Source organism: Narcine bancroftii, chromosome 1, assembly GCF_036971445.1.
Source record: "Narcine bancroftii isolate sNarBan1 chromosome 1, sNarBan1.hap1, whole genome shotgun sequence".
NCBI lineage: Eukaryota > Metazoa > Chordata > Chondrichthyes > Torpediniformes > Narcinidae > Narcine > Narcine bancroftii.
Genome location: NC_091469.1, coordinates 379,947,606 through 379,963,401, shown reverse-complemented (window position 1 = coordinate 379,963,401; position 15,796 = coordinate 379,947,606). Strand labels below are relative to the sequence as shown.

The following is a 15,796-nucleotide window of genomic DNA, read 5'->3' as shown; positions in this document are numbered from 1 at the left end:
TGAACCTCTTTCTGGGGGTTTTACTGTTCCTGGGCTTTGGCTTGAAGTGAAGGTTGAGCTTGCAGCGAACCAGCCGGTGGTCAGTGTGGCATTCCGCGCTGGGCATGACCCTGGTGTGGAGCACATCTCGTTTGTCACTTTCTCGCACCAGGATGTAGTCCAGGAGGTGCCAGTGTTTGGATCGGGGATGCATCCAGGTAGTCTTAAGGCTGTCCCTCTGCTGAAAAAGGGTGTTTGTAATGACAAGCCGCTGTTCTGCGCAGTGCTCCAACAGGAGGCCCCCATTGTCGTTGCATTTGCTGATACCATGCTTGCCCATAATATATATAAATATGTATATATATATATATATATATATATATAAATATGTATGTATATATATATATATATATAGATAGATAAATATATATATATATAGATATATATATATATATAGATAGATATATATATATAAATATATATACGTATGTATATCTATATATATAAATATATATTTATATAAATAAATATATATGTATATATTTATATAAATAAATAAATAAATAGATAGATAGATAAGTATATATTTATATTTATATATATAAATAAATATATATATAAATAAATACACACACACACATATATATTATATATAATATATAATACATATATAAAAATATATACACATACACAATTTTTTAGATGATTCAGTGTGTTACAGGATATAGTTCATCAATCTCACAGCCTGTGGGAAGAAGCTATTTCTTAGCCTGGGGGTCCTGATATCTGGGATCAATAACTCATATAAAACCACTTTGATAATTACAGGCAGGTCAAATTTGGGTTGCATCTAATCAGTTGGGAAGGTAGGCCAAGGAGTGGCAAATGGAATTTAACTCTGACAAGGATGAGGAGTTCAGTTTGGTAAGTCAAAGTAGGGCAGGGCTTGCCCAGTAAACAGTAGAGCCCTGGATCATGTTGTACAACAGACTGACTTAGAGGTACAGGTACATAGTTCCTTGAAAGTGGGAACTCGTGTATACAGGGTAACAAAGAAGTTATTTTGTACACTTGTTAACATGGGGGCACGGAGATGACATTTCAACCATTCGAACATGTGGAGGAGTCACGTGATGGAGTAGTGGCCGGACGGTGAACTCCAGCCCTCTCCAGAAAAGTCGGGAAAAACAAAGGAAAACACAAAGGCACAGAAATAAAAGTTACAGAAAAGTGAGTATAAAGGTGGAAAGAAGATGGCGACAAAAAAAGAAAAATCGAAAGCAACGGTAAGAAGAGAGGAAGAGAAGACAAAGGAGGAAAAAGGTGAAGGCCTTACCTGTCCGAAGAGGCCCGCTGCGGAGAGAGAAACCCGCTCCCTCAGGTCGGTAAATAATGGACTACAAAAATGGCTCGCAGAGCCGAGTAAAAGTGCGCAACCGCGCATGCGTGATACTTCGCACATGCGCGATGCGAATGAAAAAAACACACCGACGGGAGGGGGGACCAGCTGGGGAGTCGATCTCCACAGCCGGCAACGACAGCTGCAGAACACCTGCAGCAAGAAGAGACCACAGAAGACAATAGAAACAAGAAAGAAGAGGAGGAAAGGGCAACAAAGAAACAACAGATGGTCAACCCAGAGGAAGAAGAAGAGGAAGAGGAAGAGTACGGTGAAATAGAAGAAGAAAAGAAAGGCAAGGTAAAGGATATACTTGCTCTTATTAAAGGATACATGGAGTCATTTAAAGAATGGCAAACACAGGAATTTAAGGATCTAAGAAAAAGAATAAACAACACAGAAGAGAAAATAAATAAAATGGAGATGACCTTAACAGAAATGGGAAAAAAAATGGACAAGATGGAAGAGCGGGCAGTAGCAGCAGAAATGGAGGTAGAAGACTTAAAAAAGAAATTGGAGAAATCTAATAAAAAAACTAAAGAGACACAAGAACTACTAGCTCAAAAAATAGATACAATGGAAAACCATAACAGAAGAAATAACATAAAGATAGTGGGCCTTAAGGAAGATGAAGAAGGCAAGAATATGAGGGAGTTTATAAAAGAGTGGATCCCTAAGACCCTAGGATGTCCAGAACTACAGCAAGAAATGGAAATAGAAAGGGCACATAGAGTATTGGCCTCTAAACCACAACCACAACAAAAACCAAGATCTATTGTAGTAAAATTCCTAAGATATACTACAAGAGAAAAAGTACTGGAGAAGACAATGGAAAAAGTAAGAGAGGGCAACAAACCACTGGAGTATAAAGGGCAAAAAATCTTCATTTATCCAGATATAAGTTTTGAACTCCTAAAGAAGAGAAAAGAGTTCAATACAGCAAAGGCGATTTTATGGAAGAAAGGGTATAAATTTATACTAAAGCATCCAGCGGTATTGAAAATATTTATTCCAGGACAACAAAACAGACTATTCTCGGATCCAGAAGAAGCACGAAAATTTGCAGAACAATTACAAAAATAGACTGAGGGAGGAAGACGGGTAATGAGAGTTAAAATGATCACGATTGATATGTATGTGGGTAAAGACAAAAATAGACTGAGGGATGAAGACGGGTAATGAGAGTAAAAATGATCACGATTGATATGTATGCGGGTAAAGAGGTATAAGAGTGAATAGAGACAATGAGCATACATGAATGTATCTGTACTTAGAGGAAAATATAGATAGTATAGACAAGAATTAATAAGGGAAGGTAATGGAATAGAGAGAATAAGGAGGGAATTAAAAGAGTGACCTTTGTGACATATGAAAAGTGAAATCTTTTCTGGGGGGGGCGGGGTGGGGGGAAATAGCGGTCACTGCAAAATCAGTTGACGCTTGCGAGTAGATTCACAAATCCAAATGGAGAGGGGAGATGTGGTTGTCCGACAAGGGATAAAGGACAACTCAGGAGGTGAAGGGGAGATTGGGGATAAATAAGATAGAAATAGGAGAATAAGGAAAATGTTGGATGTTGTAGGAATGTTGTCTTATAAAGAGTTGAAAATAAGAAAACAGAAATGGAAAAGGAGGAATGGTAATGATGGAAAAACGGAAAGAGAAGATAAACAAAATATAAAAGGGCTACGTTGAACTATATGTCTTTAAATATTAATGGAATACATAACCAAATTAAAAGGAAGAAACTACCAAATTTAAATGAATAAATGTATTCCATTAGAAAAAATAACATATAGGTTAAGAAATAATATTGAAATATTCGAACAAGTATAGGAGCCTTACATTAAATACAATAGCGAAAACCTACCGGGGACAAACATTACCTAAGTTGATGGAAGGAGAAGGAATGAAAAGAATGGACTCAGTAGAATTTCTGGTGTAATTTTGTTGAATGACAACATTGTCTGACTGGCTTAATGCAACCTAGATTGTATACCTAAAATGGATGAGAGGGGGGGGTGGGGGGGTGGTTTGGGAGGAAAGGGGGGGGGGAGAAAAAGTCACTGTATATGTGTGAAAAAGAAATAGTGTATATCATGGCTAATGTGATTTATGGTGTGAAAAATAAAAAAATTAAAAAAAAACATTCGAACATGTGAATATTATCCTTGAATAACATCAGTGTTAAAGATAGGGAAGAAAAAAAAAACAGAATATACTGATATTCAGCAAATCAGTCATCTACTGTAAAAAGAGAAACAGATCTATACTTTTAAATAAAAGACCCTTCATCTGAATAGTTTTCTCTTTGTTAGAAATGACAGACTATCTTTGACTTGAATCACTGACTGTTTCCCTCACCACAGATGCAACTGATCTGCTGAGTATTTCCAGCATCAGAGGTGTTATGATTTTCAAAAGGGGGAAAACATCTTCCAGTTCTATTTAGCTACAGGTGTGGTGCTAGAGAACAAGAGGAGGGGAGGTATGGCAACTCTTTTTCAAGTAGGAGATCAAGCAACTCCAGGCTAACCAACCCAATGTCACTGGTGGTCAAATTATTGAAGAAATTTGTGGGACAGCACAAGTCAATAGTTAAACAGGCATCAATCAATCAATTGACATGAATTTCTACTATGAATGTTACATCTAACTAATGAATGAATTTTTCTTAAAGCAGTACCAAGATCAATAAGGGTGGCGTGTGTTTGGTGTATGCATTATAGATTTTATAAAATTGTCTGACAGAAGCTCATACAATGCATTTATCAAAAGAGTAAAACCCATGGAATAAAGTTGTCTCTGTGAGAGCTTCAAAACCTGGGCCTCTGCAACTGGATCCTCATCAATAGACCACAGTCAGTATGAATCTGTAATGTCTGCTCAGAGACAATCAACATTGGTTCATCTCTAGGATGCATTCTTAGCCCACTGTACTATTCTCTCTGCACCCATGACTGTGTGGCTAGGCACCATTCAAATGTCATCTATAAATATGACATCTGACAGTAGTGAGACAGACCAGCTGGTTGAGTGGTGTCACAACAATAATCTTTTACTCAATGCTCTCAGATCTAAGGAATTGATTGTGGACTTAGCAATGAAAAGTGTTAAGAACTTAAAATGCCTGGGTGTCAACCTCGCTGAAGAACTATCCTGGGGCCTTCATGCTGATGCAATTGTGGCTATACTTTTTGAGAAGTTTGAGGAGATTTGGTATGTCACCAAAGACTCTTGTAAATTTTTACAGGTGTAAACATGGAGAGCATTCTGACTGATTGCATCACTGTCTGGCATGGAGCTGTCAATTCACACAGGAAAAGACTACAGAGAGTTCTGAACTCGGCCAGCACAATAAAGTGCACCAGTCTTCACTTCATCAAGGACGTCTACAAGAGGCACTGTCTCAAGAAAGTAGCCTCTATCCTCAAGGATCCTCACCACCCGGGTCATGCCCTCTTCTCACTGCTACCATCAGGAAAAAGGTACAGGAGTCTGATGATAAACACCCAATGGTACAAAAAAAAATTTCTTCCAAACGATCATCAAATTTCTGAATCGACAATGAACCACAGACAAGACTTCACGTTCCGCTTCTTTTGCACCAATTACTTTTTTTTAAAATTACACTTTGTATCAATTTTGCACCTGTAATTCCGCCACAAAACAACAAATTTCCTGATACATGCTCATGACCATAAATTTTGATTCTGAAAACAAGTGAAATTATGGAGGAGTTCTTCAGTACTAGAGGATTCACAGAATTCAGTGCAGGCTTTGTATTCATAGTAAATGAGTGATTTGCGCTTAAAGGCAGCAGCGACGATCGAAAGCCAAACAAATTACATCAAAACTGGCAAAGAGGTTAATAGCAAAGCCTTGGGCCAATTGTCAATGAACTGGGTCAGGAATTAGAAGAAGTGGCAAATGGAATAAATCCAAAGAAATGCAAGGCAGATTTGGGAAGAGCAAATGAGGCAAGGAAATACATGACAACTGACAGGATGCTAAATGTGGAGGAAGAAGGGGACAGATCCTGGAAGCTACCTGACTTAAACCCAATAGCATCTGACCACTAGTGTTTAGTTTGGGTCACACAGATGCTCAAAAGAATTGACAGGTCCTTGGGCTGCCAATGTGAATCCAGATGTTTCATAACTTTAAAACAAAGCTTGTCAGTTAAATTCCAGTAAAGAAGTTGGAGGAAGGAATATTGAAAAATATACCTGATAAACAGGTAGTGAGTAGAAGTTTACAAGGTTATGAACAGCCAGCTGGGAAACAAGATCAACTGAATTGGTTCCTATTTTCCATGAGTTTATTAACTAATCTTGTGCATTCACTCTTCATCAGACAATGTATTCATCTCAGCAGCCAATCAAGTTTAAAGGGAACATTAGGGAGGACTTCATCCAGAGAGGCGTGAGAGTGTGGCACGAACTGCCAGCTGAAGTGATGAATGCAGACTCAATTTCAATAACATCAAGATAGGTACATGATGAGAGGATATAGAGGGTGGTGGTCCGGGTGCAGGTCAATGGGACTAGGCAGAATAATAGTTTGCCACAGACTAAATGGGCTGAAGGAACTGTTTTTGTGCTGAGGTGTTCGGCGATTCGAGGAGAGATTGAATAAGATGTCTTCACTCACATAGATTTAGAAATGTATCCAAAGTTGTTTCCATTTCATAATCAATTATGAAAAGTCACCTTTTTCAATACACTCAACATACTTTACACCAAATAAATTCTCAGAGGAAAAATTAACCAACCAATTTTATCACATTTCATCAGAATAAGATAGAATCAAAACACTGACACAGGCCTTCAGACCAGAGTGCGCCAACTATCACTCATTTACACAAATCCATTCTCCCCACAATTAACACCACCCCCAAAACCCCCAGATCCGAGCACTCACTTGCAAACCAAGATATTTACAGTGATCAATTAATGTACTAATCTGCACATCCTTAGGATCTGGGAGGAAACTGGAGCAACTGGAAGAAATCCATGTTGTCACACAGGGAACATGAAAGCTCCACACAGACAAGACCAGAGGTCAGGACTGAACCTGCATCATTGACACTGTGAGAAAGCAGCTCAACAATCAATACCATGGTGCTGCTTCTATCTGTGGTGGACCTTTTTGATCCATTTTCTCTTCATGAAAAAGATCTGCCAAATGGTCTCAGCAGTTGCACAAGAATGAAGACAAATAAGTAAAACATGGCTGGTTAGTGTAGAGGTCACCACAAGCTATTACAGCAGCAGAAACCTGGGTCCATATCCTGCACTGACTTCCCATATCTCTGTGGGTTTCCTCCCTCATGCTAAAGACATACGGGGTTAGTAGGTTAATTGGTGTATTTGGGCAGTGCAAGCTTGTGGGCTAGAAGGGCCTATTACTGTGTGGTATCTCTCAATTAAAAATAAAATCTCAAGTGAAGAGTCAGAGACATGCAGCATATAAGCAGGCCTTACAGTCTACTGACTCCATCAAGCACTCATTTATACCGACCGACTCTTTCTCTCTCCCCAAATATGTCTTTGGTATGTAGAAGGTGACGATCTACCATAGCCAATTAACCCACCAACCTGTACATCTGTGAAAGCCTTGTGATCACAGGGAGAGTGTGCAGGCTCCACACAGAGAGCACCAGAGATCAGGATTGAACCTAGGTCAATGCAACTGAAGCAGCAACTCAATTGGCTTCACCTGTGCCACCCTTTCATACACTCAAAGCTACTTTTAAAAATGCGGTCAGCTGATGAATCCAACATGACTCCACTGCTGAGGAGATTTAATACACTAACAAGGAAGGCAACTTTTCATGTAACGCAGTACTTTCAAAGCTGCAGCAGAAAACAGTAAACTTCTGTGTTCCCAGCAGGTAGATGACAAGGAAAGGCACAATTCATTCTCTAGTGAACTTGGTCACTCTCACAGAGGTGGAAGAATTAGGTCACAAACTTAAGATTCCTTACATAGTTGGGAGAATACATTTGCCTCTATGAAAGGGTGCTGACAGATTCGACCTGGATCTCATTGGGCCAGCTAGGACTGAAATCGGATCCGCATATCTGATGCTGGTGGAATGATTGAAGAGTGATCATTATTCCTTCCTTATACTTGCATAGAGTCATCAAATTTCCTCTCCTCCCTTCTAAATCCATTTTACATCACATACAAGTCACAAGAAAAAAAGTCCTTTTTTTTTTACCTTGGTAGGGATTCGCGCTGCCAAGAGGAACACTCGACATGATGTCAACACCTGTGGAGACAGAAGGATATTAAATTAGATCATTGTCATCTGGGAGATTTGGCAAACATTGTGTACATTACAATTGTGGATTGGTTCTTCAATTTTGAAGTTGTAGAACCAGAAAAGAATGTAAAGAATGCTAACTTGTAATGTTTATCTTGAAAAATGCACAAAAATCTATTCTCGTTCTCTTCTGTTTCACATAAATATTTTCAGTGGCAGCACTGGATAACGTGAATCAGGTGTACAGTGCAGCTGGATCCTTCCCATCCCACATCTACCCATTCGCCTGGGGCTGCCCATGCCTCAGTTTATCTGCTGTTGAAACTCTCATCATATGGTTGTTGCCTCTTCCCAAGTTGATTTCCCTGCTTTCAGTCAGCTTCCCTGATAAACACTCTCCCAAAAAAGCTGTTTCCCAATTACCTTTCAACTATTGGATCCATGCTTGCCGACTTCCTGGCTCCTGCTTCGACTTTGCCCCTCTCATCCCCTTTAAATTGTTCACCTCTCAACTTAAATCCATGCCTTCTGGTTTGAGATTCCCCATCCTTTGGAAAAAATGTCTAACCTTTATGAGGTGCTCCCTCAAGAAGGAAGGCAACATAATACGCGTCTGCTTCAATGTGCTTCCTGTAGGCAGACACCTGAAGTCCAGCTCCTTGAGGTCAAAGAACAGATTTTATGCAACAGCTGTCAGATGTTACTCTAATCCAACCCATAACTACTCCAGGAGCACCAAAAGATCTGTCTGCAAATATAATTTTCTTTACTTTCTTGCACTAAATGCAACTGTGAATACTTATCTATTGTTTGATATTTACTATCTTATCTTTTTATTGGTCTTATGTTTGTGGTAATGTGCACAATTTACTGGTCTAGTTGGGGTATCTAATGTACCTGTTGAGCTGCAATAAGAAGAAATTTCAGTGCAGTGCAAGTCACGTTGAACATGGGCCTTTCACCTTATCCAGGCCTCTCATGGCTGTATAAAACCTCCTAAGCTTTTGTTTCAGGGAACACAGAAGCAGCCTATCCAGTCTCTCCTTGTAACTCAAGACCTCCTATCCCAGCAACAACCTTCTGAATCTTTTCTTCCCCTCTTCATCTTACGACCGCCAGAACTGTGCACAATATTCCAGATGCAGTCTCACCAATGTAGTGCATGGCACAACACTTGTACTCAGTGCCTGAAACAATGAAGGAAGGTGCCATTTACCTGTGTTTCATTGGAACCAATAGCACAATTTGCCTTATCATCCAACAAAAGCACCGGGACATACAACAACAGACTTAACAATATTAATAGCATCTTTTGCAGTAGAACCCAATTGCTTCTTCATTTTAGAGACATTCCTTTTATTCCATCCACTGCCCTCCACCACCTTCCCAACAATTAATCTGACTGTCTGATGAAGAGGCCCAGACCTGAAATGTTCACACGGATCATCTTTCGACAAATGCTGCCTGACATGCTGACTCCAGTCCAATAGTCAATAGTTGGGTGGGAGCAGAAGTTATGTAACAGTCCTGATGAACTGTCCTGGGAGCAGAAGAAGGTGGGTGAGGGTAAAGGATAGGAGAGCGTTGCACTCAGAAACTTGTGTAGCAATCTTAACCTTGCCCAGAAATACACAGTGAGAGACTTCATTTACAGGAGGGAACTGCAGACAGACAGGTCACCCAGGGAGGAATTGGGAACAGGTCAATTCAGTAAGAGGAAGGTCTTGAACTGAATTGAGGACAAGACATTAGTGATCCCAACATATTCAGGTGGGAACAGACACATTAAATGGAAGTAATAAAATTCATAATATACATGTGGATGCATATCATAAAATAAGATTTGGTCGGATCACATGATTTGATGCAATGCATTTTCTAAATGTGCAAAACAGTCAGAACAAAATAAACTGTTCACAATCTAGGTCAATGATTCTCATGAAAGGTCTTTGCTTATGTATCCAATTTGCAAACAAGTCAAAAACAGCTGGAAACATCTGAAGTTCTTTGTTGCTGTTGAATTTAATGTCACGAACAAGTCATGAAATTCAGTGTTTTGTGGCAACATCACAGGGCAAACGTAAATATTGTAACCATCTTACTAAATTATTATAAAAAATAACAATTATAGGGCATGAAAAGTAAGGCAGTGTCTTTGGTTCATTAATCATTCAGGAAATTGATGGCAACGGGAAAAAGCTCTCCTTGTGCTGCTGAGTGCTCGGTCTTTAGGCTCCTGTACCTTTCCCCTGAAGGTAGCAGAGTGAAGAAGGCATGACCTGGGTGGTTTTTTTAAGATACCGTCCCATGTAGATGTCCTCAATGGAGTTAAGTCTGGTGTCTATCCTGTTGCAGGCCGAGTTTACAAGCCTCTGGAGTTTATTCTTGACCTGAGAGTTGGTGCCTCTATACCAGGCAGTGATGCAACCAGTCAGAATGCCCTTCACTGTACATACCGAACCGCCCCAGACACCTCACAAAGTATAGCTGCTGCCGAGCCTTCTTTGTGATTGCGGCAACGTGGAGGCTCCAGGACAGATCCTCGGAAATGTTCTTGACCTTCTCCACTACTGAGTCCTCGATGAATGCATTTTTTGATCATTTAAGAATGCTTACAATTAATATAGGCAGGTCAAGGAAAAAAGCACAAGGTGCAAAACAGCGTCAGTAGGAAAATAAAAAAGCAATGCAAAAACAAATATGGGCAAGTGGTTGGATAGAGTTAGAGGTTCATGGGTATCCTTGCACATGAATTACAAAGAGAGCTTGCAAGAACAGGAAATCAATAGGAATACAAATGGTACAATCACCTTTATTAAAAATGATTGGAGTACACATTTAATGTAATTATAATGGTGCACACAGGGTGTACTACCTTTGTTTCTGCTTTTCCTTTGCCAGAGGATAGAGTTGGCTAGAAGTACAGATTCACCAGGTTGATTCTGAGTTAAGAGGGTTGTCCAATGCCAATAGATGGTACAGGAAAGGCCTTTGCTTGCCAAAATTGGGAAGACTCAACACGATGCAAAATTCCTGAAAGGTACACTTGGAATACTGGATTCAGTTCTGGTCACCTCATTACAGGATGTGGAAGCTATGGAGAGGGTGTAGAAGAGATTTATCAGGATGTGTCTGGTGAAGGAAAGTTAACAGCTATCTAGGGCTTTTCTCTTTGGTGCTAAGAAGGATGAGAGGTGACTTAGGGGTCTACAAGATTCTGAAAGCATAGATAGAATGAACAGCCAGCATCTTTTTCCCAGGGAGAGAGTGGGAAACCCAGAGAATATCTGTACAAGGTGAGGGAGGAAAATTTAGGGGAGATGTCAGGGATAAGTTTTTTTTAAATTATAACACAGTGAATGCATTTCCAGGGGTGGTGATGAATGCTGGTACAGTAAGAACATTTAAAAGACCCTTAGTCACATGGATGCAAGAAAAAGAGGGTTATGGGTGTGAGGTGAGGAAGGTTTAGTTTGTTGAATAGTCCAAACATCATGGATCGAAAGGCCTGCACTATGGTGTAATGTTCAATTATACGTTCATGTAGCTATAAGGAGACATCCCCATTGACAGTGAGCAGATAAATGGCCAGTCAACTGAGAAAAAAAGATATTTCTCCCCTCAAAAGGCTGTAGGTCTTTGAAATAATCTAGAGAGCTGAGGATACCAGTATTGAGAATGTTCTAGAGGGATCAGCTACACCTGCCTTTTCATCAGTTGTCTGGAATTGTCCCTATTTCAAACCTATTTTAATCCTATTTTAATCCCACTTTCCACCCCACCCTCAAATTTAATGGGATTTTTTAATGAAACCTCTCCCCCTTTTCTGGACAATTTAATGTCCATCTCAGAAGAAGACCAATTATCTGCTGACATTTATTACAAACCCACCACCTCCCACAGCTACTTTGACTACATATCTTCCCACCCTATCTCTCGTAAAGAGGCTATTTCTGTCTGCACTACATCTGTTCCTAGGATGAGGCCTTCAATCCCATATCATCAACAATGTTCTTTCTCTTCAAGAAACAGATTCCCCCCCACCATTGATATATCTCCCATAATTTCATTCTCACCCCAACTTCTGCCAGACAGAACAAAGATCAGACCTTTTCACCCATAGGCTTTGCACCTGGCATGTCATTCATGTCATCAACATTCTCACATTGCCTACTCTCCATCTCTTTCCACAGAGGCCACTTTCTCCGCAACTCCCCACCCATTCTTAGACCAGCTTAAGCAACTATAGTAGTTGCTGTCCTGACATCTCTTCCCTCACCTCCATCCAGGGCCATGAACAGACCTTGAAGGTGCAGAAGAGATTCACGTACACCTCATCCAACCTAGTCTACGACATTTGGTGCACTCAATGTAGCTTTCTCGATATCAGAGTCCAAAGACCGATTGGGCAATCACGTTACCAAGTGCCTGCGCTCGGCACAAACTGGAACTCCCGTTTACCAGCCATTTTAGTTCTTTTCCCCATTCCCACAAAATATATTTGCTTTCCACTTTATCCATGGCCAGGAAAGCCAAGGAACAACATATTATATTCTGACGGGGTAGCTTAAAACCCAACATGGGCTTTTCCAAATTCAGGCAAATCTTACCCTAATTATAGGTTTCATGGCTTCCATCTGTTCTTGACCTACTCCTGTACTTGCCTGTCTCTCAAACAACCCCCTCCCAACTTACCATAGTTGTATCTGATTCTTAGATCCTCTGCAGTCTCTCTCTCCTTTTTATGTACGATATTTGGTACTGGCCCCACAATTAAAAACTATCCTTCAAGCACCAGCATTCACAGTGCTTTCCTTGGATTATTTGTTAGCTCCTAGTTGAAGGTATTATTCTGAGCAAGAGAATGACGGAAGTAATATATAATATGAACACCTACAAAGTCCAGAGAAGACAAAAGCACAAATCATTCAGATAACAATTAATTACTGAAGCAGTGCTGGGAGTGGGGGGGGGGGGGGGGGGGGGGTAGAAATACAGGGTTATGTTGCATGCACAAGTTAAAGAGAACTGAAAGGGCTTCACTAATATTTCCAGTGTAATATTTATTACAGCAATAAAAGCACTTTAGATTTGAGCCGACATGATTTATTTCTGCAAAAGTGTTCACAAACTTAATTCAAAAGTGTTTACTACTTCCTCTTAATTCAAATATAGAGAAAATCAATGGTATTCTATGCATGGTAGTCGGTTTAGATGTTGCTCAGGAGTTAATCACAGATATTTATAAGTGCCCTCGGGCCAGCTATAAAGCACAATCAATTGCTTTGGAAGAGTGGAGAAGCAACACTGGTTTTAATAAATATATTTCTGGTCTAACTAAAATATCTAACTTCTTCAGTGAGCAGTTCAAACAAAAGGTTAAGATAGGAAGATGGGCACTAGGATGATTCGAAAGGAAAAAGTAGGTAACAAGACCTTCCTTCCAGCTCACTCCAGCACACCATCTGCTAATTAGGAAGTCTGAATCCATCCTTGAGCTGAATCACAACAGAATTCAAGGAAAGACAGGAAAACCCAATTATCAGAAATTCTTCAAGAGGAAGAAATCTGAACTAAAGTATGAAGGGTCTGAAACTAACTGGATGTTGGTAAAAACATTTTGAAATCCTTTATCCTCTCCAACAAGGAACATATCAAATTCACCATTGTTTCTATTATCCATTTGTACATACAAGGAGTCCAAATTTAATTTTTGTGAGAAAGACCAAATGAAAAGATGGCTGAAGTTATGGTAAGTTGACAGGATAGAAAAGATTATATTTTTGCTCACAGAAAGTGCATGAAAATTACACTGCTTGAACAATAAACAATGGCTCAGTGAACAATAAGGAATTCAACACCACCATACCAGCAAACTTGTGATCAAACTAAGGGATCTGTCCATCCCTCTAAAACAGAATCCCTGCTAAACCTCCATCAGTTCAAATCACTAACATCATCTCCTCCTTGATGATCATCAACACCAGTGCCCCCCCCCCCCCCACACCAAGACTGCGTGCCACCCTGTCCATTCATGACTGCAAATGTCATGAACTCGATCTGAGCTATCCCGGACCCTGGCACCAAGGAGGCAATATGCCATCTGTGATTCAAGATCTCCTCCACAGAATCTCTCACCTGTCCCTCTAACTATAGAATCCCCTATCACTAGAGCTCACTTCTTCTCCTCTCCTCCCTTCTTAGACTCCATGCCAGAGACCTGATTGCCATTGGCTTATAGCTGATAGGTCATCCCCTTCAACAGTATCCAAAACAGTATACTTGTTTTTCAGGGGAGTGCCCACAAGGCAGATCCATCATTGTTGTCCAAATAACGAGTTTGAATACAGGATGGAGATGGATAACCTGGTTGGATGATACCAGAACAGCAATCTTGCTCTCACCAAAACCAAGGAGTTAACTGTTGATTTTAGGAAGGAGAAGCTGAGGGACCACGTTCCTGTCTGCATTGATAGGAAGGAGATGGAGAGAGTAAGTATCTTCAAGTTCCTGGAAAACCATATTTCCAAAGCAGATCAGTGAGATAACCCATAAAGGAGGCAAAACAATGCCTCTACTTTCTAAGGAGTCTGAGGGGATTTGGCATGTTATCCAAACTCCCATAAGAGCATTGTGGAAAGTACACTGACTTGTTGCATTGCAGTCTGGCTTGGTATATAAGAGGGTTCCAGAAGGTAACCCACACAGCCAGGTCCATCACAGGCTCCAACCTCCCATCCACTGAATGCATCTAGGTGAGGCCCTGCCTCAAGAAGGGACCCAACATTATTGAGGTCCCCATCACCTTGGTCGCAGTCCCTTCTCACTGCTAACTTCAGGTAGAAGGTACAGAAGCCAGAAGATCAGCACATCTAGGTTCAAGAACAGTTTCTTTCCAGCAGCGATCAGCGTTTCACTGATCATCAGGGTCTAAAAAGGACTGTCTGCACTGTTGCCAAATCACCTTTCCTTGTTAACTGTGAATATTTATCTTTTTTTGCATTTATTATTTGTTTTTAATTTAATTAAGTGTACTATTGTAGTTTTTTTATCTACTTTTTAAAAACAAAAAACCTGCAGTTCACCCACAGTACACGCTTGATCATATCAGTTCTAACATTTTTTATTAAACAAGATAAATTTCTTCATATCATTCCCATTTTTTAATCTGATTTCCTGAACAAAGTGGCGTATTTGTTTCCAGCGGATATCAAATCGAGTTCCAACATTTGCGAGAACAACCAAGATAATGAGCTTTGGAATGCGAGTGCTGTCTGATAAATTTTCTTTCCCATGCTTCAGAATCACTCAGCACACAACTGTAGGGTTTCCTGCTTCTGTTCCCTCTCAGTTCCAAACTACAGCAAGAAGATAAACTATCCAGAGGAAGGGCTGTGGCCTATTCCAAGGCACAACGCAATGCCTGGCTGGTGTGGTTCACAGGGACAGAACAAACACAAAGCACTTCTCACCAGCTCCAGACATGTTTTGGACAGACAGGTAGCAGGCCCCTTGTGTTCCCCTACCCAACTGTGACCTTGTTAAATATTAATCAACCTCAGGCCATTAAAGTCCAGCCTCTCAACTACCCAGGCTGAACTCTTGAATTTGAGGAAGTTTACATTTCGCCAGAATCTCAACTTCTACCACAGCTACCAATGCCTCCTTACACACCTCCTTTCTGCACACAATCAGGGAGCTAATCAAAGGATTTGGTTGGTTGGGTATTCAACAGAACATAACAACAAAACCACCTTGAAAGACAAGCACCAATTGGATTCCTGGTGACAAGTGAGTGAATCATCAATCTCAATTGGAGCAGTTTGGGAAAAGGAATGGAACTAACTGTGCAAGGCAGACTCATTGTAGGCAATGAAAGGAAAACAAAGACGGAGAATTCCCACTAGCTAACATTAACTTCCAACACAAGGTGCTTGTGCATGAATTAAATTGGCTCAGTTATTATGGTCTAGTAGCCTCCAGACATTCACTGTCAGTGGCAGACTTAACGAGATGCAGTCAGCTTTAAAACTAAACTTCCTGAACTTGATACCTAAAAAAACAAGGGAAATCCACATGGAAAATACATTCAACCCTCCATTATGGCAATACTCAATTTCTAACAATCAGACAAATGATGCAGAAAT

At 40.3% G+C, this 15,796-nt stretch overlaps 1 protein-coding gene across 7 annotated transcripts in view; it reads right to left on the bottom strand.

Moving 5' to 3' along the window:
* Nucleotides 1-15,796, bottom strand: part of LOC138751311 (F-actin-uncapping protein LRRC16A-like) — a 378,511-nt gene that overhangs the window by 294,446 nt on the left and 68,269 nt on the right. For all 7 annotated transcript variants that reach the window (XM_069913446.1, XM_069913453.1, XM_069913448.1 and 4 more), the window contains one exon: nucleotides 7,605-7,655. In XM_069913446.1, coding sequence (XP_069769547.1) covers nucleotides 7,605-7,655 — 51 coding nt within the window. The remainder of the gene's footprint in view (nucleotides 1-7,604; nucleotides 7,656-15,796) is intronic.